The sequence below is a fragment of the Lemur catta genome, chromosome 18 (genome assembly GCF_020740605.2).
Source record: "Lemur catta isolate mLemCat1 chromosome 18, mLemCat1.pri, whole genome shotgun sequence".
NCBI lineage: Eukaryota > Metazoa > Chordata > Mammalia > Primates > Lemuridae > Lemur > Lemur catta.
In genome coordinates this window covers 36724587-36749433 of record NC_059145.1, presented here as the reverse complement: position 1 = coordinate 36749433, position 24847 = coordinate 36724587, and the positions used below count along the sequence as shown (strand labels likewise).

At 36.6% G+C, this 24847-nt stretch overlaps 1 protein-coding gene across 16 annotated transcripts in view; it reads right to left on the bottom strand.

Annotated features, from left to right (window-relative positions):
* PBRM1 (polybromo 1) overlaps window positions 1-24847 on the bottom strand; it is a 120342-nt gene that overhangs the window by 88385 nt on the left and 7110 nt on the right. For all 16 annotated transcript variants that reach the window (XM_045530028.1, XM_045530029.1, XM_045530020.1 and 13 more), the window contains exons 4-9: window positions 16452-16599; window positions 13189-13332; window positions 10034-10150; window positions 6631-6699; window positions 3689-3787; window positions 189-274 (exon numbers count right to left, since the gene is read on the bottom strand). In XM_045530028.1, the coding sequence (XP_045385984.1) occupies window positions 189-274; window positions 3689-3787; window positions 6631-6699; window positions 10034-10150; window positions 13189-13332; window positions 16452-16599 (663 nt within the window). The remainder of the gene's footprint in view (window positions 1-188; window positions 275-3688; window positions 3788-6630; window positions 6700-10033; window positions 10151-13188; window positions 13333-16451; window positions 16600-24847) is intronic.

Sequence of the window (24847 nt, the reverse complement as noted above, 5' to 3'; positions counted from 1 at the left end):
ATAAAGCCCTTCAGCTGCAATGAAGGGGCTGGGTAAGAGTTACCTCTACTGTCTTCAGAATCACATTATCAACTCTAAGAATAATCTTGAAATGTCATATAAATCTTATTTTCTACTGTATTGATTTCACTAGCTAGAAAATTCAGCAACCACAAAGGGATAAGGATTTTAGCCATTTTTTAACCTACCTCATTCGAAGACTTGACTTAGCCATTTCATGATGTTCAATTTCTGCCTTTTTCATATAAAATATTTTTTTAATTGAATTTGCATCCTGTCAAGATAAAATTACTTGGCTTAAAAAAGGAATAAAAAAGGAAAGTTTAAAATGCCCCTACTCATGCAGTGGGCACCTTCTATGACACTCTTTCTACTTACAGCAGACTTCCATTCAATATCCACAAAGCTGCATCCTCTAACCTTTCAACAAGCTTCCCAAACATCTTCATAATATTGTCACTAATTAAATATAAGTTAAAAGGCCTCCTAGCTCTTTCACAATTAGTCAAGTAATACATAGACAAAGATCTAATGGTGAAATACAGTAGCGCCCCCCCCCACCCGTGGGAGATATGTTCTAAGATCCCCAGTGTATGCCAGAAACCTCAGATAGTACCAAACTCAAAACATGTTTCTATTTATGTCTTCCAGCCACAAATTTAATTCTTTTTCCATCTTAACTAAGCACTCATCATGCACTGTGGCCGTAACTTTTGCAGTTTGAGATGCAATAGCAAAACTAGCACAAATTTCCTTTTCCTTCTTTACAATTTCATGGATAGGAGATTTGTTCTTACCACATATCTTAGCAATTTCAGCATGATTCTTTTCCTTTTCTATTAAGTCAAAAATTTTTACCTTTTCACTCAAAGAAAACACTTTATGGCATCTCAAATTGCTAGCTAGTATCACTACTCTTGTGCTGTGAAGCCATTATTAAGCACAATAATAGTTACTTGAACATAAGCACTGCTACACCACAACAGTTGATGTAATAATCGAGATGGCTTCTCAGTGACTGACTAATGGGCTGGTAGTGTACACAGAGTAGACAGGCAAAGGGATAATTCACATCCCCAGAGGGACCGTGTGGGACTGGATGGGACACAGCTGGACAGCACGAGATTTCATCATGATATTCAGAACAGCGTGTAATTTAAAACTTACGAATTGTTTATTTCTGGAATTTTCCATTTAATATTTTCTTACCCCCAAACCATGGAAAGTGAAACTGAAAGTGAAACTGAAAATGTATACGGGGCAACTATATATAATGAACTCTACTTGTATACAATAACCTAAAAATTGGAACAAAGATGCACTTCTAAGGTTAAAGACTGTGCACACAAATTTAGGATGATGTACTCACTTAAATTAATAGCATACTAATAAACTAAATCAAAAGTTTCTGTTCTGGTTGGGCATGGTGGCTCACTCCTGTAATCCTAGCACTCTGGGAGGCCGAAGCGGGAGGATCGTTTGAGCTCAGCCTGAGCAAGAACGAGACCCTGTCTCTACTAAAAAAATAGAAAGAAATTAGCTGGACAACTAAGAAAAAAATATACATATAAAAAAAATTAGCCAGGCATGGCGGTGCATGTCTGTAGTCCCAGCTACTCGGGAGGCTGAGGCAGGAGGATTGCTTGAGCCCGGGAGTTTGAGGTTGCTGTGAGCTAGGCTGATGCCACGGCACTCTAGCCAGGGTGACAGAGTGAGATTGTCTCAAAAACAAAAAAAAAGTTTCTGTTCTGTTTAAAATTGACATTAGAGAAAATAGTTAAACCAAAAAGTGAAATTCTGAACTATAACAACATTAGTACTATACACTATTAAAATGTGCTATTAGGGACTAAGAATACAAGGATTTCACAGTTCATTCCTGACTCTCACTCAGAGTTTCTTAAAAGATACAAGATAAAAGTTAGTATTAACTACCAACAGAAATTTTGAGTATTTGAGTCAACATTCAGAAACTCTAAATGATTTTACCCCCAAAAGATTTTCTGAGCATTCTTTGCTAAATTCCTAATGATATATGACTAATTCAGTAAATTTCTACAAGCAACTATTCCTTATAGGACAACATAACTTCTAAGAGGAAATTGCAAAGCAATGATAGTCATTTTACATCGTGTACTACATTACACATGTTGTTTTTCTATATTTATGAAGCTTAAAATCAGGAAACAAATCAATATTTAACCAAAAAATGGATCAAAAAATAACCTTGTCTGGAATAAGGATAGACATTTAGATAAATGAAACAGAACCAAGAATCCAGAAACAAACCCATACATCTATGGTCAATTGATTTTCAACAAGGGTACAAAGACAATTCAATGGGGAAAAAATGTCTTTTCAATACATATAGCTGGGATAATAACCCATTTAAAGAATGAATTTGGACTCCTACCTCACACATACCCTATATATATGCCTACCATGTACCTACTAACTAATCCAAAATTAATTCAAATTGGATCTAAGATATAAATATGTAAACAGCTAAAATTATAAAATTCTTATAAGAAAACAGGTATAAATCTTTGTGACCTTGGATTAGGCAATGGTTTCTTTGATATGACACCTAAAGCATAAGCAAACCAAAGATAAAAACAGATAAACTGGACTTCATAAAAATTAAAAATTTTTGTGTGTCAATGGACACAATCACAAAAGTGAAAAGAGAATGGGAGAAAATATTTGCAAATCATATATCTGATAAGGGTCTAATATCCAGAATATATATATAAAGAACTCTTACAACTCAACAATAAAAGACAAGTAACCTAATTAAAAAATGGAAAAAGATCTGAAGAGACATTTCTCCAAAGAAGATATAAGAATGGCCAATATGCACATGAAAAGATGTTTAGCATCATTAATTATTAAGGCAATGTAAATCAAAACCACAATGACATACCACTTCACACTCACTAGGATGGCTATAAGGACAAAAACAAAAATGGAAAACAAGTGTTGGAGAGGATGTGGAGAAATTACAATACTTGTACATTGCTAGCAGAATGTAAAATGTACAGCTACTTTGCAAAACAGTTTGACAGTTCTTCAGGAAGTTAAATATATAGTTACCATATGACCTCACAATTCCATTCCCAGGTAGGTACACCCAAGAGAAATGAAAATATATGTGCACATAAAAACTTATAAGCAAATGTTCACAGTAGCATTATTCATAACAGCCAAAAAGTGGAAATAACCAAATATCTAGCTATCGACGAATGGGTAAATAAAATATGGTATATCCACACAATAGAATATCATTCAGCAATAAAAAGAATGAAGTAGTGACAGCTACAACATGGATGAATCTTGAAACCATTATGCTAGAATCATTATGAAGGAAATCTAGTTACAAAAGAATCCACATCACATAGTATATGATTTAATTTATATGAAATGCTCAGAATAGGCAAACATACAGAGACAGAAAGTAGACTGGAGGTTGCCTAGGGCTAGGGAAACTGAAGAGTGACTGCTAATTGATTAGGGTGACGGTTGCACAACTCTGAATATACTAAAAACCATTACGTCACATACTTTATTTAGATGGGTGAAATGTATGGTATGTGAAGTATATCTCAATGAAGTTGTTATATAAAAATTATTAACCCTAAATTAAAGTATTTACTATTATCAATAAAAACAGCAACAACAAAAAACTAACCTTGAATACTTGAGAACCAGGCTCATTATAAGTTTTGGCATTTTTTGCTAGGAGATCTATATCTTTGGCCATTGCATGAATACTTTTGTAGCTTCCATTCTATAGTAAACAACAAAATATAGCAGTTCCTCTTAATGAGAGTTAATCAGTATAACCTTATAAAAAAAAACTCCACGTATTTTTAAATTGTCACCATATTCCAAGACATTATTGGAAAGTACATATATGAACAATATGTAAAGTCATTTTCTTTTTTATAAATTACTACTGTACCCATTTACAAATATGTTTCTGAGATAGGTAACAAAACCAGAGCTACATTATTTTCACAAAAATAACTTACAATTTTTAAAACATCAAATAAAAGTTTTACTTAGCAAACACATCGTGCTTACTATGTGCCAAGCACAGTTCTAAGTGCTTCATGAATACTAATTCACTAAAGTGGGCTTAATAATGTGAAGTAAAACTCCCTCTAGTTATACAGACCACTTGGGGTTAAATATAAAATGAGTCCAACACAAAGGCTAATATTTTGTAAGTACCTATTATGTGCTAGAGCTTTCACATCTTAAAACTCACACAGTCCAAAATAACCCAGGGATCACACAGTTGCCTAACTTTACAGAGGAAAGGAAAGAGGGACACATTCTAGGTAAAAGGTACACAAGACTAATGGTAAGCACACAAAAATGAACAGGACATGTTCTAGAGAGAATGAGGAAACCAAATTCAGTGAAGTGGAGGGTGGAGAAGAGTAGCCATAAGCACAAGGTGCTTAGATAAGGTAAGGACAAATAAGACAGAATCCAGAAAGTCAGGTGAAGGAGAGTAGCTATTTTCCATGTGGGACTACCCAACATCTGTGCATGTTTCTTATCTGGAGGCAAATCCAACACAGGTGGTAGGGAGGGCCCTATCTTCCACAAGGAGGTTGAAAGTGGGCAAATGGTTGCTTTGCCAGAAGCCTAATAGCCAGAGAAGGGGTAGTAACCATAGGTCGGCTAATTCACTCTTAGGTCTAGAGGCACTACTGCAATAGCCAGGGATGGCAGGAATTCATTCCTGACTCCTGCAGGGGAGGAGAGTCTAGCAGTGGAGCAGCAAGCATCTGGGGCCCACAGTGAAAAATGACAGTGGTTAACAGTAGTGGCACCTTGAGGCTGTGCATGACCTCAGCTGTGCCATGACGGCCCTGAGTTCTGCCTGTTATCTGCAAGCTAGTTCCCTAGCCTTCTCTCCCAACAATTCTATGAGCTATCCAATATCATTTTCAAAAATTCCTTTTCTGCTTAAGTTAGTCAGAGTTGGTTATTGTTGAACTGGTACAAGGAGTTGTGACATGCTTTAGCAGGCATTAGAAAACAAGCGACTTAAGTCTTTGAGCAGCAGAATGGCAGGAAGAAAGCCAGTATCAGGAAGCAAGATGTAGAAATGACTAGAGAGCTTTTCATCAGAGAGGTAGGAAAGATTATTGCAGCAATTCAGATATAAGAGGACAGGATCTTGATTAGGGTGATGGCAAAAGATGACTCTGAGACTTCTGGAAGGAAGAAAGGACAAGATAAGGTGACAAGTCAAAGAGAAAGAAAACTGGAGCTCAAATAGAACTGTTTAAAGATCTGATTTCATTTTCAGTATTATGAAAACATTATCGCCGTAGACACATGTTAGAAAACCTAGGGATTTAGGAGACTTGAATCATTCTTAGTAGCACTTATGGGTTTGCCTTAAAAACTAGAGGATACATTGGGGAATCTGTATGTTAACATTCTGTGAAAATGTATTCGTGGTACTAGTAATTACTACATTGTCATTCTTGACTACTCTCTCAGATTTAAAGCCAAAGAAGTTTCTCCCTCCCAACAAACCACTGTTGCTTTCAGTATCATTTTTCAATGGGACTATGTAACACATTATGTTTTCCTTTTTGCATTATCTCCTGGGAGCAGCAAAGCTGCCTTACCTTGGGAGAATCAGTGATTCACATTTACTAGGGCCTCATCCTGTAGGTGCTATGACAGATGCTTTACATACATTGTCACTGACCTCTTTGACTCTGCAAAGTGGCAACACCATACCCAGTGTGCAAGCAGAGCAAACAGGCAAGTCACCTAACCAGAGTGACATAGCTAGTAAGAAGCAGAGCTAAGAAAAGAACCACATCAGTTCCATTGTAAAAACTAGATTTCTGGTATAATTTAGCTCTCTCTCCCTATACTTTCCTTAACCACTAATCATCAAACTTTAAACTCTAGTCATTTATTCGCTCAATTATTACTTATCAAGCACCTACTCTGTGGAGAGATAGTATGTGTAGGGGTTAAGAGCACAGACTCTGGAGCCAGACTGTCTGGATTCAAATCCTTAGGTGGAGACTTGGGCAAGTTACTTAACATTTCAGTTGTCTAATCTGTAAAATGGGAATAGTAACAGTATCTACCCCATGGAGCTATTATAAGAATTAATTAGCTTATACATTTAGGGAGGGCACTTAGAACAGTGCTAGGTACATAGCAAATCTATGTGAGTGTTAGTCGCTGCTATTTACTGCTGGGGATATAGTGAGGAGGGGACAGGGGAGAGAGATGAAGAGAACAAAGCAGTACCTTTGTTCACTGACCTTACACTCTAATATCTGTTATGGATAACTTACTCTAGTATATCCTAAAGCTGTATGGAAGCAGATAAAAATAAACAACAAAGCTTTTATTGCCAATGTGCCTTTCACAATCAGAAATGTCTGTAACTAACGTGTTTTAATTTTTGTACTAAGATACAATCCAAAGCTACAATTAATAACAGTGATTGTAATCTGTTTATTTTATTTACTAATAACCCCTTATAGACATATGGCTTCTCGATTTTCTAAAAGCTTCTAAGAAAGACCATAGGCCAATCTTCTCTAAACCATATATGGTTACATATGGTCACCATCATACCTGTATCCTCTGGGCAATGGTCTTGAGATCTATAGGTTCCTTAATTATTGCATAATAGTCTGGATATTGCTGGAAGACAAAAACCCAGGCATTATCAATAAGTGAGGGTATTCAGCTAACAAGACAAAGAAGCACATTGACAATCTGTTGCTCAAACAATGACATCAGCAGTTTTGTGAGATTCAAGGCTGAAGCCACAGCTATCCAGCATATTGTCTGTTATATTTGAAACAAAAAGCATTTACTTTTAAGAAGCTTCATGAAATACCCAACAGCATGTTATAGGAGTTTATACTTGGTATTTGATAGTTATCATTAGGCAACTAACATATTATGATTTAATTTTTTTTTTTTCCTTTTGAGACAGAGTCTAACTCTGTCACCAGGCGGGGTGCAGTGGTGTGATCATAGTTCACTGCAGCCTCGAACTCCTGGGCTCGAGAGATCCTCCTGCCTCAGCCTCCGGAATTCTGGGACTATAGGTGCATGCTACCAAGCCCAGCTAACAATTTAATATTTTAAAAAATTCTACTGGTGTTGTCAGTGCCAAGAAAAAAAAAATCTAAATTCACAGAATCATACAATTTTTAATTTAAGGTTCCAAGATGTCTATGCCTGGAAATAAAACAGAAGAATGCTCTTGATGAATTTGTTATAAGCTCTTTTAATTTGGCAATCTAAATAACGTAATTATATTTCACATAAGCATTCATACAGATCATAAGAAAAAAGGTTGCAAGATGTGTTAACTTCATGTTTAACTTAATGCTTCTATTTATTTCAAAGTAAGTTTTTTCAAAACAAAACGCCTTTAAAATGAACTTTGTTAAAGAAATGAAGCAAAATTATAAGCAATTTCTGATTTATCAAACACTAGCTCATCCCAAGAAGTTGAACATGTTTAGGACTATCTTTGAGGCTTTCCTAATACCTACGGTCATTCACTGCCCTTACACTTTCCTACAGGTTTTGTTCCTTGGAGGAAAGAAGTCAACCAAAAATCAAAAGTTGGTCTTCTCAGGCAGGAGAGGTTCAGGAGAAGTCACCCTATGCTCTGCCAGCTCTCCCTACCTGTTCAACCCGACTGAAGCCCAAGCAAGAACAATGAAACAGAAGGCCTTCACTCAATTACTGGGCTGAAGGGATGATCTCAATGTTGCTTCATCTCATTTGCTCCCTAATTTTACCACTATTTCTTAACACTTCTCCTAGCTTTCTTGTCTCTTCTCTTCAGCAGTTCTACCTGAGGGACACTTCAGAAAAAAAATTATGTCAAGGCCACCCAGGATGGGTACAGAGTAATCCAGGCTGTTGGTCCACATATTCCCTTATCCACCTCTCCCACTCAGCCAGCCTGCTTGGGAAGGACTTATAAAGGAAGTCAAAACTGCCCTGCCCCTCCAGGTCTCAATCCTTGTTATCTTTCAAACTGTCACATCCCAAAGGACCAACAGAAACCTGCTTTCCCCAACCAACTCCTGCCTGATGTCCCTGAAGTCCCTCCCGAAATGGGAGAAACTACATATCAATGTTTTATTGCTCTAAATCACACTTGGTGGTTTGACCACTACTGATTATCTCCTGCAGAGTAAAAATAACTCTTTTTTTCAGACAGAGTCTCACTCTGTTGCCCTGGGCTAGTGCCGTGGCGTCAGCCTAACTCACAGTAACCTCAAACTCTTGGGCTCAAGCAATCCTACTGTCTCAGCCTCCCGAGTAACTGGCACCACAGGCATGCGCCATCATGCTGGCTAATTTTTTTTTTTCTATATATTTTTAGTTTTCCAGCTAATTTCTTTCTATTTTTTTAGTAGAGACGGGGTCTCACTCTTGCTCCGGCTGGTCTCAAACTCTTGAGCTCAAACGATCCACCTGCCTCGGCCTCCCAGAGTGTTAGGATTACAGGTGTGAGCCACCATGCCTGGCCCATACACTTTATTTCTAATGTCATAATTGCCCTATAATTAGTCAAGACACATCTTTAAATGACTAATTTTGTCAATGCCACTCATCAGTCAACAAGCACTTCTTGCACATCTATGACATACTGGGTTCCAACTACATGGCAGGGACACAAAGGTAAATTTGCTGTCCTCAGGAAATGCAGGGAGTAGGGAAGAAGGCAGATACACAAGTACATGACCACAATGGGGTTAAGTAGTATGGTGGAGTACTTCTCAAAGTATAGCCTATATAGAAATGTAAGAATACTGAGGCCATGGAAATTTTAGCAGTTTCATAGGCTAATGTGAGTCAAACCTATAGCTAGATTAATTGTCTCTTGGGTGTGAAGCCATAAGGGGCCCTGATACCTTCAAAAGGTCTCACTTGTCTAGAAAACCACTTCCTTTCTGGGGTAGAAGAATACCTAATTCATCTCTCTCTCTTCTACAACACCAGGAGACCAAGGAGAACTAAGGGAGGAAGAACTCATTTATTTTCCTTTCACCCTGTCTCCTGAGCAAAGTTTCCTCTCTTTTATAAATAAAAGGTTTAGTTAAGGTGCTTATTTTTATCACTGACCAAGATTTTACCAATTTTGGAAACAACCTAAATGGCCATTGACAGATGAGTGGATAAACAATATGTAGTAGGGTGTGGTGGTACGTGCCTGTAGCCCCAGCTACTTGGAAGCCTGAGGCAGTAGGATCGCTCGAGCCCAGGAGTTCAAGTCCAGCCTGGGCAACAGAGTGAGACTGTCTCAAAATAAATAAATAAATAAACAAACAAACAAACAAAAAAGCTTAAAAACAAAACTGTAGTATATATAAACAATAAAATACTATTCAGTTTTAAAAAGGAATGAAATTCTGATACATGCTACAATATGCATGAATCCTGAACATACACTAAGAGAAATAAGCCAGTCACAAAAGGACAAATATTGTATGATTTCTCTTATTTGAGGTATCTAAAATAGGCAAATTCATAGAGACAGAAAGCAGAATGGTGGTTTCCAGGAGCTGGGGGAAGAGGGAGTGGACATAGTTTAATGGGTATGGAATTTCAGTTTTGCAAGACTAAAAAGTTCTGAAGATGGATGGTGGTGATGGCTGCACAACAATGTCAATGTACTTAATTCTACACAACTGTAGACTTAAAAATGGCTAAAATGGTAAATTTTATGGTATGTATATTTTACCACAATATAAAAAAAAGAACTATCAATCAAAAAAACAAAAACGATTCAAAAAAAAAAAAAAATCCACAACCTTTTGGTCAAGTAAAATGACAGACCATGTATGTCCCTTGTGCTTGCTGCTGAGGCCAGGAGGAGGATCTCTTGGCTGCATCCGACACGTTCCTTTTAACCTTACTTTATTTATTAAGAACTAATAAAATTCTTGAAGTACTTAAAAAAACCAAACACTTTAATTCACCTGTCTTTAATCACATAACTTACCACTTTAGAAGGCAGTTTCTGAAAAAGTTCACTAATGAGACGTCCTGATGGATTTGTGGCTACAACTATGGCTTCGAGAAGCTGCTCCAGGATCTCCTTCAAGTAGCCTGGAGAAGACTGGTGGGGGGTGGGGGTGAGAGGGGAGAAAAAAATACTTTGTGATAGAAATCAATACATAAGTGCTAAATATTAAATAGCTTTTAAAATTATAAATCTAATTCAAAAGAGCAACTTCTAAGTATTACTTATTTAAAGTACAAGTTTCAAGAATATCACAGAAATACTCTGATGCCAGATAATAGGGATTATATCCCTAGAATAGCCTACATGAAACTAACCAGGTTCCTTTCACTGTTTCTGTAACTAAATCCCTTGTACCAGGTCCTTTTACTGCACTTTATTCCACAGTAAACATTGTAATAGCAAAGTTCAAGCAGTGTATGTGTGAAATGATGGAAATGCATACCTTTTTAGGGTCCGAGCAACTGAGCTAGAGAAAACATGCCCCATTACACTTGGCCATTTCTGTGTCTGCTCTTTATATCTACTGAAGTCTTGGTATTCTGGTAGATGACCATTTATGTAGAGTGGGGACTACATACTGTTAACCATGGGTTGCTCTACTAGGCCTCACAAGTGAATTCAAGTTATGTCAATACTGGATTAATATTGAATAAATTGATGCACACTATTTCTGCTCTTCAGACTGACTGGTTTACACCTAGCTTAGTCATTGTTTTAACATGGGAAAGTATATGCCCCAAAGAGTACTTGACCAGGGAGGGTGTGAATCTAAAGCAAATTTCTAGAGTGAGCAATGGGATGCCTTAATCAAGGCTTATGTTAAATGGTACTTCAAGTCCAAACCATGTTACGTGCATATGAAATGAAGATTAATAATTATTTCTGGTTTAAATCATAAAAGCACTGGTATTTTTGTCTTAATCTAACAGAAGCTCTTTTTATTTAGTATAGTCTCAATTTTAAGGTAGAACATTAATTCCACAGATAGGGCACTAACACTTCATGGGCCTAGAACAATGCTTGGCAATAACAGACACCCAATAACTATTTAATATATAAGACATGTGATTAGTTCAGAGTCTCCAACTACGTAAGCTTGGGAGACTGGCAGAGGTTAAAGCCTTCTGTCTCAGTGCTAACATATAAGCTTAGAGAAACAAAATGATACTAATGAAAGTAAACTAAAATTCCCACTATGTCATTTACTTCCTGGCTAAAACATAGTAGTACCATGGAGTTAGTTTCAAAAAGAGGAGAGATATGTTCTACAGCCAAGATTCTTTTCCTCCCAACCCAATCAACTACTTTGAAAATGTGTTGGCAGGTGACAAAAGAAATAGGGTATTATGGATACATTCATACAACCCATTCCCACAATTGGGAAAACTCCAAGGAAATCTTTTTTTTTTTTTTCCTATTTGAGACAGAGTCTTGCTCTGCTACCCTGGTTAGAGTGCAGTGGCTTCATCTTAGCTCACCGCAACCTCAAACTCCTGGGCTCAAGTGATCTTCCCGCCTCAGCCTCCCACGTGGCTGGCACTACAGGCATGCACCACCACATCCAGCAAAGTTTTCTATTTTTTTACAGACATGGGGTCTTGCTCTTGCTCAGCCTGGTCTCAAACTCCTGACAAGTGATCTTACCACCTCGGTCTCCCAGAGTGCTAGGATTACAGGCATGAGCTACTGCTCCCAGCTGGGAAATCATCATTGACTTAAGAATTAGAAGCTTGAAAATTCCTCTCCTGTCATGGGAACCTTAAGGCTGCAAAGAAACTTACGAGGTATATATATGAATGTACAAGATCATCTCACTTTCTCATCAATTATGCATTACAGAAAGCAATATAGCCAAGTCCTAAACATAGGCATTTTTATTCTTTGACTAGAACCCTGGAGGCTTATAGTAAGGCTGGGGCCTCTGCAAGTAATATTCTACCCCCAAAAGCATAGGTTGAGTTGCTTCTCCTGTATTCATATCAGAGTAAAATTCCAGGAAATCTCTACTGTTAATAGCCTTCTACCTAATTCCAATCACTTAATTTCTTAAAAGAAATTGACAAAGTGCCTAGGAACTATATTTTGAGATGCTAAGAATTGAGAATTTCACCTACTACTGCTTATTTCTGTGTTTCAGCAAAAGGTCTATCTAGGTATCTTACAGAAGAAAGTGGAATGCTCTGCTTTGAGTTTCTTACAATTTTGCTGCAGAATAGAGTTGTGATCCCCTCTAGTATTCTTTTTTTCTCTTTCCAAACATGTATTTTCATTCAGCAAATATTTATCAGTACCTACAGGTCAGGTATAGTGTAGATGCCAGGAATAAATAAACAAGGTGTCTTTTGAGGAGCTATCATTCTACTTGGGGGAAGACAGAAAATAAACACATAAACTAATGAACAAGTTATTTCACAAATAGTAATGAAAACAGAAGACCACAGAACAGAATGATGTGATGATGGGGTAGGGTGGGGTGAAGGATGAAGAGGAGTGTGAAGCAAACAATTTAGATAGGGTGGTAAGAAAAGCCCTCTTTCAGTTGACACCACTGTAACTGACGTTAAAATAATGAAAAAGAGCCAGTCACAGGAAAGGCCAAAGGAAGCACATTCTAACCAGTGGTAAGCGCAACTACAAAATTCCAGAGGCAGGAACACACTTCAGATTTATGTTCCTGAAGTATAGCATGAACTCTTGACTGAAACTCTAATAAAAACAATGTTGGCATGTTCTAGGAACAGTAACCAGTCTAACCTGCAAAAATATTCCTAAGGTAATTCCACTAACTCTCCAAATTTTAATCACAATACTGCCCACCCTTACATGATGTCTCAAATCTAGCAATACTGAACTAGTTCTTGATGGTAGCAAGATTTGCTTTAAAATTGAGCAGAAACTATGCATTAATATAAGAACAATTCATGAAAACAAACACACATAGCACACATTGTCCACGATACCCTAGGTTCCCTTGAAACTGGATTAGAGCTCTCCGGCTGAATGTCCATTTACCCTCCCAATTACCCATATGACTGCCCAAGAAGCCCTTGACAACCCAGAGGGAATCACAGGCAGGGGCCCTGTCCACCTTCAAACAGCCCATCCATTACCAGTTCCAGCTGCACACTTACTCCTTCGGTCACTGTGCCTTGATTGTCTTGACCATCTTCATCATCATCTTCGTCATCTGCTTCCCCTTTCTGAACAAACTCATTTCTTGTTCGAAGGTACAAATCCCAGAGTTTGCAAGCAGCTTTATATTCAGGGGAATCTGGCTGTATATTAGCAAAGAGAAGAGAAAAAATATCACTTTAGTAATTTATTGTAAATCAGTTGCTACTTTTAAAGCATCCTGTTCCAGGAGAGACTAGTATTTTAAGACATAACTTTAAAAAAATCTATTATAAATGTTAAAATCCTTATGATTAGAAGATATATAGGCCTTAATCCCTCTTCTGAGAAACTAAGTATATGTTTTAAAGGAATTCTGAAATCAAATTATTTATTTATGTCCTCTCTCATTACAGAAAGACTTCAGGCAGAAGACAAATGATTTACTAAAGTAAAACTAATTATTACTACTACACTAAGAAAGACAATTTAAAGGCAAGACCTGATCTAAAAGATAGAAGCTAATGACTGTAATGATATAACTTCTATTTTTAAACTATTTAATAACTTGAAGATTTATACTCCTGAAGTATAGTGGGCATGAACTGAAACTTTCTAGTAAAAACAATGTTGGATACAATGTTTAAAAAATAAAACAAAACTTTAAAAATGCATCCATGAGCTGCTAATAAAAAGTAAGAATATTCATAAAAATAAGGAATAAAAGTGGGAATCGACATGAAAAAGCAGAACACTGTGGCCAATATTCACCCCGAGGGCATTTATTTGTGATAAAACTAAGGTTTAGTTTCCAAGGATTCTTGGCTATAAGGATGGGAGACAAAGAGCAGATATTACCAAGAAATCGGAAAGAACTAAAAATTACCTAAAAAACAACACAGACACAAAAGTATATGAAAGGTTAAGAGAAATGGAGACCTGAGAGAAATCTAATACAACATCCACTTAGAGTTCTAACAAGGAGAAGAAAGAGGGAATGGGGCACAGGCAATATGAGAAGATACAATGGCTGAAAATTCTCCAGAGCTGATGAGAAACACCAATCTAAGACTTAGGAGGTGTTACAACCCACAAATTTTATAAATAAAAAGATATCTACATCTAAATATATCACAACGAGACTATAGAATATGAAAAAGAAAAAGAAGATACTAAAGTTAGCCAGAAAGAGGAGACAGATAACCTTTAAAGGAACAATTACACAGACAAATGACTTCTTAATAGCAATAAAGGAATGAAGAATAAAGAAAGTAGTAGAAATAAATACTGACTATATAAAACAATAATATTATTTTATAGGATTGAAAATTGCCACAAAAGAATTAAAGTACACAACATCAGCATTATAAATAAGGAGAAAGGTGATCAGAGTTGAATTATTCTAAGGTCTTTGTATTGTTTGGAAGCAGGATTAACATGATGATTAACTTCTGGCTTTGATAAGTTAATTACGTACATTAAAGCTTTTTGGAGAAGAACTAAAAAATTATCAATGGATCTTACAACTTCCAAATTTTAGAGGGAATAAACAAAACAAAAACCAAAAGAAGGCAGAGAGAAAAAAATAAAAACATTAACAAGTGAGATAGAAAGTAGAAATTTAGATGGCAGGAATATATCCAAATATATTGGTAACTATAAAAACTGTAAAGAGTTGAAATGCTCTAGTTAAAAGGTAAAGATTATAAACTGAATTAACAGTTCACATATATGCTATTTTCAAGATATGCATCAGTACCCTACGAATGACACTCTTATAGTCACAAAATTCATAGCACCATTATTCATAATAGCCAAAAGTGGAAACCAAATGTTCCATCAACTAGGAAATGGATAAACAAAATGTGGTATATCAATACAATGGACTACTATTCAACCATAAAAAAGAATGAAGTACTGATACATGTGTTACAACATGGATGATCCTTGATATTATGCTCAATGAAAAAGCCAGTCACAAAGGGCCATATATTGTTATGATTCTATTTATATGCAAAGTCTGAACAAGCAATTCCATACAGAAAGAAAGTAGATTAGTGGTTGCCAAAGGCTGTGAAAATGGGAAATGGAGACTGCCTGCTAATTGGTATGGTTTTCTTTTCTGCATAATAAATATTCTGGAGTTAATGATGATGGTCACAAAATTTTATGAATAACTAAAAACCCCTTAATTCTACATTTTTAAGAGAGTGTGTGAATTATATCTCAATTTAAAAACATAAACACAGTCTTAAGAATAAATCTAACAATATATTTGTAGACTCTTTATAAACAAACATGTAAAGCTTTACTAAAATACAATAAAGATGACTTTAATAAATGAAGACATACCAAATTTATAGAATGGAATAGTCAATATTATGCCAATTCTCCCCAATATGATCTACAGAGTCAATGAAATTCCAATAAAAATTCCAACAATTGTTTTTGTGCTTGCTGACTTAACACACTAATTTAAATATGTGTAAGAAAATGCAAAAGGACAAGTATAGTTAAGCTGCTTTCAGTATTACCAGATAAAGAATTATAAAGCTATAGTATTATAATTAAGAAATAAACAAAACAACCCAGTAATAGATAGACTTGCCCGTGGAACAGAATAAAAGGACAGAAACAGATCCAGGAGGATATGGAAACAATGAAAGCACTGACACTGCAACATATGCAAAGAGGGTGGTGCTGGTTATACCTGTGGGAAAAAAACAGATCCCTACCTCATAAAAGACACAAAAATCAATCCCAGCTGCATTAAAGGCTTATATGTAAAAGACAAAACTATAAAACCTTAAGAAGAATATATAAGAGAAGAATATCTTTATAACTTTTGGGCAAGAGGAATTTCCGAAACAAGAAACAAAGAATAAATCACAAACTTAAAGAGTGATAAATTTGATTATATTAAAATAAAAACTTATGTTCATCAAAAGACACCATAAAAAGAGTGAAAAAACAGACACACAGTGGGAGAAGATATTTGAAACACATATAATCAAAAAAGGATGAGTATCTAAGATATTTAAAAATTTCCAGAAATAAATATGAAAATGACTAACAATCCAAGAGAAAAATGGACAAAAGATGTGAGCAAACACAAGAGAAACAGGAATGGCTCAAATTCATATGAATGTTCAATCTCCTTACTAATAAGAGAAATGCAAACTCAAACCACAAAAGAAACCACTACTCATCTACCACATTGATCAATATTAAAAAGCCAGACAATTATCAGATTGGATTCCTCCCAAATTTGATGCTTTCTTACCTTATAATAAGCCTTTGCGTTGTTAAAAAGCAGCTGGAAGTCAGCAGTCAGCAGATTAACATCATCATACTCTTCCATTTTTAGTTTCTGTTGGATTTTCATCAAGTCAATGGGTTGAGAAACCACTTCATAATAGTCTGGTTGATTTCTGTTACAATTAAATTTTTAAAAAAACGATATCAATCCAAAGCCTATAAAAAGTTATATTTCAAAACTATCTGTGGTAATGTCCAATATTCCAAGTGACAGAACATATTAGAATCTGCCATCAGATTATCCCCATGATTAAAACTAAAAGAGAACAACAAAATCAAGATGTGTGTGCATTTCCTCTTCAAACTATATGTTAAGGACATAAAAACCTAAATTAACATCTGTGATGGTCCTTTAGATGCTAAGTATTTAAGATTTAGGGCACAAGCACTAAACCCATGTTAATGGGATCTTCTATAAATGAAGATGATTTACCTTTCATGGTGTTCATAAATGGCTGAAAACAGGTACATGTTTGATACCTCCTTTATAAATTTACAAAATGAATTCTTTCTTCAGTTAGTGGTGACAGAGACTTTTTCTGCTAAGTACCATCAAGTGCCTATTATATACATCACTTTAAAATCAATTACTAGGACAAAGATGAGGCCCTTAGCTTAAAGAGCTTACCAAAGAGGAAAGGACATAAGATACATCTACACATGACCAAACTATTAAAAAAAAAAAGCATGGGAATAATAAACATAAAATTCAGAATAGTGGTTATATCTTGGAGAAAGATAGTAAGGAACATATGGAAAACTTCAAAGGTAATTACAATGACAATTTGTTAAAATAAATTAAGAAATTTATTTCTTAAATTTCACATGTAATTATAATGACAATTTCTTATGTTCCCAAGATAATTTCTTGGGTTTTAGGTTCATGGATATTTATTCTTTTTTTTTTTTTTTTTTTTTGAGACAGAGTCTCGCTGTGTTGCCCGGGCTAGAGTGAGTGCTGTGGCGTCAGCCTAGCTCACAGCAACCTCAAACTCCTGGGCTTAAGCGATCTTACTGCCTCAGCCTCCCCAGTAGCTGGGACTACAGGCATGCGCCACCATGCCTGGCTAATTTTTTCTATATATATATTTCAGTTGACCAGATAATTTCTTTCTATTTTTTTTTAGTAGAGACGGGGTCTCGCTCTTGCTGAGGCTGGTCTTGAACTCCTGACCTCGAGCAATCCACCCACCTCAGCCTCCCAGAGTGCTAGGTTTACAGGCGTGAGCCACCGCGCCCGGCCATGGATATTTATTCTTTCTGGCTTTTTTCCAACAGAGTTCTATGAGACAACTAAACCTCTAGATGCAAATTAGATAAGTTATTACAAAGAATGTTATGGTCATTAAGGCTTTGATCTCTCTTGGGACCTTATCCGACATGTTACAGGCATTCTTTTAGTAAACATATTTATTTTTTACTTTTTATTCTAACATAAAAGTTGCAAGAACAGTATTTTTTTCTGAACCATTTGAGTAAGTTCTGACATGATGTCCCATCACTCCTGATGGTTTAGTGTACGTTCCTTAAAAACAAGGACCGTAATTCAATCATTTAACTCAGTAAATGAACTTTGATACAGCACAGGTGACCCTTGAACAACACAGGTTTGAACTGCCACTTACATGTAGATTTTTGTCAGCCAAACTCAGATCAAAATTATAGTATTTGAGGGATGCTAATCCTGCATATATGGAGGGCCAACTTTTTATATACTCAGGTTCCACAGGGCCGACTGCGGGACTTGAGTATGCGCGGATTTTGGTATGGGGAGTCCTGGAACCAATCTCTTGCATATACTGAAGGATGAGTGTACTACTGCCGTCTAATCCTCAGACCCCATTCTTATTTTCCCAACTGTTCCAAAACTGTCCTTTACAGCAAAAGAATAAAGTCCAGATCACATGTTGCATTTAATTACATTGCCTTAGTTTCCGTTTTTCTGAAATAGTTCCTTAGTCCTTCCTAGACTTTCAAGATCTTGACACTTTTGAAGATTAAAGGCCAGTTATTTTGCAGTGTCCTTCAATTTCAGTTTTTCTACTTTCTTGACAATTAAATTCAGGTTACGCCTCTTTATCAGGACTATAACAGAAGTGATGCTGCATTCATCTCATTGTATCCTGTCAGGTCACATACAATTTTGTCTTGTCTACTCAGATGAAGTTAACTTTGATCACTTCATTAATGCTGCTGTGTGCCAGGCTTCTCTATTGACCAAGTTCTTTGTACTTTATGGGGAGGTACCTCCAGACTATGTAAAACTTCATTCCTCATCAAACTTTCAATTTATTCATTTATTTATATCAATATGAACTCCTAGATTCCTATTTTACTGAGTGGATTACAAACCATTACAGTAATTATTTTGATGCTCAAATTGCTACAGGTTAGCAGAAGTCCTGTCAAGAAGGCTTCTGTTTTCTATGTCCTTCTGACATGTTCCCATCACACTGAGCACTTGCTTATTTCCTAACACCATAAGATGTTCCAGCCTCATCTTGTACTTTCCTTGCCCCAACCCTGGAAATCAATCATTTCCTCAAGAAACTCTGGTTCCTTTTATTGGTAAAATGGTATTTAAAAACCAAGATCTGGGTGTTGGATGTGCTGATTTTTACTGCACTATTGCTGCTCCCAGGCTGTCTCAAAGGACAAAGCTAGGAAATTACATATGCTCATTCAAATCTATATTTATTTCCATATCTACACGTACTGGAAACCATTAATTCACACCAATATTAACAATTCCAATCCAATACCAAAGGGTTCATTCCAGTTTTCATTCCTTACTTGCACTCCCCTTCTCAGGTAGTAACAAGCCTGACTCCCATTATCCACAAGGTATTTACATACATTATTGCTCTCCTATATGTAACCAATCTCCTCTTGCTGCTGTCCTACTTCCACCCCACAATGCTCTCCTTATGCACTCAGACTCTGACCCTCCCCCATGCTAGGCCACACCCTGTGTGGATGCCCTCCTTATACCCCACTCAGGTTCTGACATCCCTTGACAAACTTCTGCCACCCCCTCAAACATGTACACCCCCTTTCCTCCACTTAAGCCCCACCACTTTGTGCCAGAAAGCCCACCTACATGAACATCCTACCCTCATTACCATGCTCAGGCTCTGACAACCTGCTACTATCCACTTCTCTCACCCATTTCCAGAGATCCTTCCTCCCACCCCCAAACCCCTCCTCTTGTCTTTCCTGAAGATGCCTACCTTGCTTAGTCTTACCCAATAGCTTTGGGACTGAATTCTCCAGAAAGGAAAGAGGAAGAATAAATTTAATTTTTAAAAACTCGTATCAACTACTTACAATTTCAGTGAACTATAAAATTAATTAGGAGGGGAAAAAAGGAGAATTCCATCTGCTAGTCAGAGAAAGGATAAGAACATGAAGTTCTCAGTGGGTGACAATGAAGGCCCATACTGGCCTAATACTGATGATGTTGGTGGCAGCAAGTGACTTTCTCAGAGTGAGCATTAGGGCTTTGCTAACTTAATATCCAAGATGCAACTCTCTATTTGGGCTGACTGGGCCATAGTCCACTGCTCCTTGCTGAGGGAGGACCTCAGCAGCCTCTCAGGCTTGGGGGATTATCTGCAGACAATTGAGAATCCAATGAGGATACGTGCCTAGAGAGGACACAATGCCCCGAATCACTGCTACAAGGTTCCTCACAAACATTTCAGAATTACCACACAGACAAAAGGATGATCAGGATTCCAGCATCCTACTCTATATAATATGGACAAAAACATGTCCCCCTACTTCCAAAATGAGATAGTTCTACTGATTTTTTCCACTTAAATCACATTCTTCCAGACTTCTCTATGCACATGTATACACAAACCAAATTTAACATTAACAGGATTATGCAGTATATGTTCTTTCAAAACAGCTTTTCTCTTTCAACAATAGCAGTAGGCACCCTGCCACAACATGGCTGCAGAATAGCCAAAACTCAGAGTTATAACCAGAACAGTGATTAACACTAGCCCTGACATACAGACCCTGCTGGCTATCCCCACCCTTATTCTCCCTTCTTCCCAGGATGACAGCATTCTAAGCTGCTACATGGCTACTAAAGACTATATTCTCAGCCAGGCATGATGGCATGCACCTATAGTTCCAGCTACTCAGGATGCTGAGCCTGGAGGATCCCTTGAGCCCAGGAGCCTGCCTGGGCAGCAGAGCAAAACCTTTTCTTAGGGGGAAAAAAAAATCTTAAGGACCACATTCTCCAGCCTCACTGCAGATAGGTTCTGGCCAATGTAAGAGCTGAAGTGTACCATGTCCAAATCACATCCTTATCATGCCTTCTTTTTTCTCCTGGCTGGAAGGTAGTTGTGGTGAGTTATCTCAGACCATGCAGAAAAGGGTGATACCACAAGGATGCAGAAAAAAGTGACAGATAGTACTTGGGCCCTGAAGATGTCATAGAACAGGACTTTCACACAGGAGAAAAACCTCTCTCTTGTTTCAGCCATTGTTAATTTGGATGTCCTAGTAACAAGCAGCCTAATATACTAACCAAGACAAAGCATCAAAAAGAGATTCACAATTTTATAGCTCTGGGCAATACTACTTCCCATAAACACTTGAGAAAACATTTGCATTCCACAGAGTGTCTGAGATGCTCTCAGGCACAGGGCTCAGAAGAAAGTACCACATCTTCAAGGTTGCAATTTGACAGTGCTCTAGCACCCAAGGGGTTATATCTTCTGTCCCTTAGCACTAGCCTGCTGTTGAAAAACAGGCAGCAGACGTATGGTACCTTTTCTATGCTGGGTTTTGTGTACTCTAGTATGCTGCTGCTGCTCCTCTATACCACATAATGGTTAAGAGCATAGGCTTTAGGCCCAGAATGATTTGAGTCTGAACTCCAGTTATCTTTTAGTAGTTCTAAGAATTTGTGCAAGTTCTCATCTATAAACTGTGATAATAATACTTCACAAGTTTAAACAAGATATGGTCTGGAAAGTGCTTGGCACTATGTCTAGCATATGGTAAACAATAAATATGTGCTTTTATTATCTTATGCTAATTAAATAACAACTTTTAGAAGACTATTATTGATAAACCAACTCCAATCTGGAGACAATTACCTCATCTTAAAAACAGCTCTTCCTTTTTGGCCATCACTAATTAAAGGGCTCTCCTAACTCAGGATGGTAACACTGCATCCTTGGTGGTTCTGCTCTTTGAGGTGAGAAATTTGCCTTCAGCTCAAGTTAGAGCTTGTTAGCTACCCACTGCAATATCAACAATCATGAATGGATCTTAATTTTTTGTTAACTTATTGTATTAGTTTTCTATAGCTGCCACAACAATTACTACAAACATAGGGGATTAAAACAACACAAATTTATTATCTTAGTTCTGGAAGTCAGAAGTCCAAAATGGATCTCACTGGGCTAAAATCAAGGTGCTAGCAGGGCTGCATGCCTTCTGGAGGTTCTAATGGAGATTCTGTTTCCTTGCCTTTTCTAGCTTCTAGAGTGGCTTGCATTCCTTGGCTTGTTGTTCCCTTCCTTGATCTTCAAAGCCAGCAGTAGAGCATCTTCAAATCTCTCTCCAGCTGAATCTTTATTCCCCATTTAAGGACTCTTGTGTTTACACTGGGATCACACAGATAATCCAGGATAATGTCTCCAACTCAAGGTCAGTTATTAGCAAACTTAGTTTGCCTCTGCCATAAAACCCAACAAATTCACAGGTTCCAGAGATTAGAACATGGACATACTTGGGGACCATTATTCTGTCATACACACTCATGTATCTTTTCAGAACAAGTAACTTCAATTGCCAGGGCTTGGAAGGGAATAGTGATGATATTTTGACAGCAAGAGAGGAAGGATGCTCTAGTTAACGGGAACATAGCCTCCACAGGAAGGTGTGTATGCAAGATACCTGTGCAGTTTAAAAAACTGAGCCCTTTTAACTATGACTGCAACAACTTCACTGTTATCTTAAAAGACATTAAATAATTTTTAAAAATATTTCTCACTCTCAAGGAAATAGGGTAAGAAAAACAAACTAAACCCACAGCTAGCAGAAGGAGGGAAATAATAACAGAACAGAGTTAAACAAAATGGAGAACAAAAAAAAATAGAAAAAAATTAACAAAACTAAGAGTTGGGTTTTTGAAATGATCAACAAAATTTACAATTCCTTAACTAGATTAATAAAGAAAAAAAGAGAGATGATTCAAGTAACTAAAGTCAGAAATGAAGAGGGGACATTACAACAGATGCCACAGAAAAAAAGGGTTATGAGAGAATACTACGAAAAATTATATGCCAACGAATTGAATAATCTAGAAGAAATGGATAATTTCCTAGAAACACACAACCTACCAAGATTGAAAATGAAGAAATAGAAAGCCTGAATAAACCTGTAACTAGTAAGGAGACTGAATAAGTAACCAAAAATCTCCCAAGAAAAAAAGTTCTAGACCTGATAGTTTCACTAGTGAATTCTACCAAACATTTAAAGAACTAACAACAATCCTTCTCAAACTTTCCCAAAAAACTGATGAGGAGGGATCACTTCCTAACTTATTCTATGAGGCTAGCATTGCCCTCATACCAAAGCCAGACAAAGACACCACAAGAAAACTACAGATCAATATCCTTTATGAACACTGATGCAAAAATCCTCAATAAAATATTATCAAACAGAATTCAGCAGCATATTAACAGGAACACATACCATGACCAAATGGGATTTATTCCACAGCACACACAGTATTGAACAGAAGTGGCAAGAGTGGGCATCATTGTCTTGTTTTTGATTTTAGAGGGAAACCTTTTAGTCTTTTACCATTGAATATGATGTTTGCCATTGGCTTTTCATATATGACCTTCATTATATTGAGGCAAGTTATTTCTATTCCTAGTTTGCTGCTTTTATCATGAAAAGGTGCTGCATTTTGTCAAATGCTTTTTCCACATCAACTGAGATAACTATTTAGTTGTTTTCTTTCATTCTGTTAATGTAGTGTATCACACTGATCAATTTTTGCATGTTGAACCATCCTTGTATTCCAGGAAAAAATCCAGAAAAGGAAATTAAGAAAACAACTCCATTTACAATAATATCAAAAAGAATAAAATACTCAGGAATAAAAGTAACCAAGAAAGTAAAAGAGTTGTATACCAAAAACTACACAACACTGCTGAAATTAAAGATGACACAAAAAAATGGAAAGACATCCCATGTTCATGAGTTGGAAGACTTAATATTGTTAAGATGCCAATATTATCCAAAGTAATCTACAGATTCAATCTAATCCCTATCAAAATCCCAATGGCATTTTTTTGAGAAACAGAAAAATCAATCCTAAAATTCATATGGAATCTCAAGAGACTCCAAATAGCCAAAACAATCTTAAAAAAGAACAACAAAGATGGATATTCATACTTCCAGATTTCAAAACTTAGTACAAAACTACAGTAATCAAAATAGTGTGCTACTAGCATAAAGACAGATAGACCAATGGAATAAAACAGTGCTGAGAAATAAACTCTCAGATAAATGAACAAATGATTTTTGACAAGGGTCCCAAGACCATTCAACGAGGAGGAAAGGAGAGTCTTTCAACAAATGGTGCTGGGAAAACTGAATATCCACAGGTAAAGAATGAAGCTGGATCCATACCTAACACTATATACAAAAATTAATTCAAAAGGGATCAAAGACCTAAATGTAAGAGCTAGAATTATTAAACTCTCAGAAGAAAACATAGGGCAAAAGCTTCACGATATTGGATTTGATGTTGGTTTCTTGGATATGACACCAAAGACATAGGCAACAAAAGAAAAAATAGACAAAGTAGACTTCATGAAAATTAAAACCTTTTGTGCACCAAAGGACACTATCAACAGAGTGAAAGGGCAACCAACAGAATGGCAGAAAATATCTGCAAACCATGTGTCTGATAAGAGATTAATATCCAGAATATATAGAGAACTAAAACTCAACAACAAAAACACCAAAAACCTAATTCAAAAATGGGCAAAACATGTGAACAGACATTTCTGCAAAGAAAATGTACAAATGGACCATATGCACATGAAAAGATGTTCAACATCACTAATCATTAAGGAAAGGCAAACCAAAACCACAATGATATACCAACTCTCACCCACCATGATGGCTACCATCAAAAAAACAGAAAATAACAAGTGTTGATGAGGATCCAGAGAAACTGAACTGTGTGCATTATTAGTGGGAATATAAAATGGTATGGCTGCTATTGAACACAATATGTTGGTTCCTCAAAAAATTAGAAGTAGAACTACTACATGATCCAGCCATCTCACTTCTTTGCAATATCCAAAAAAA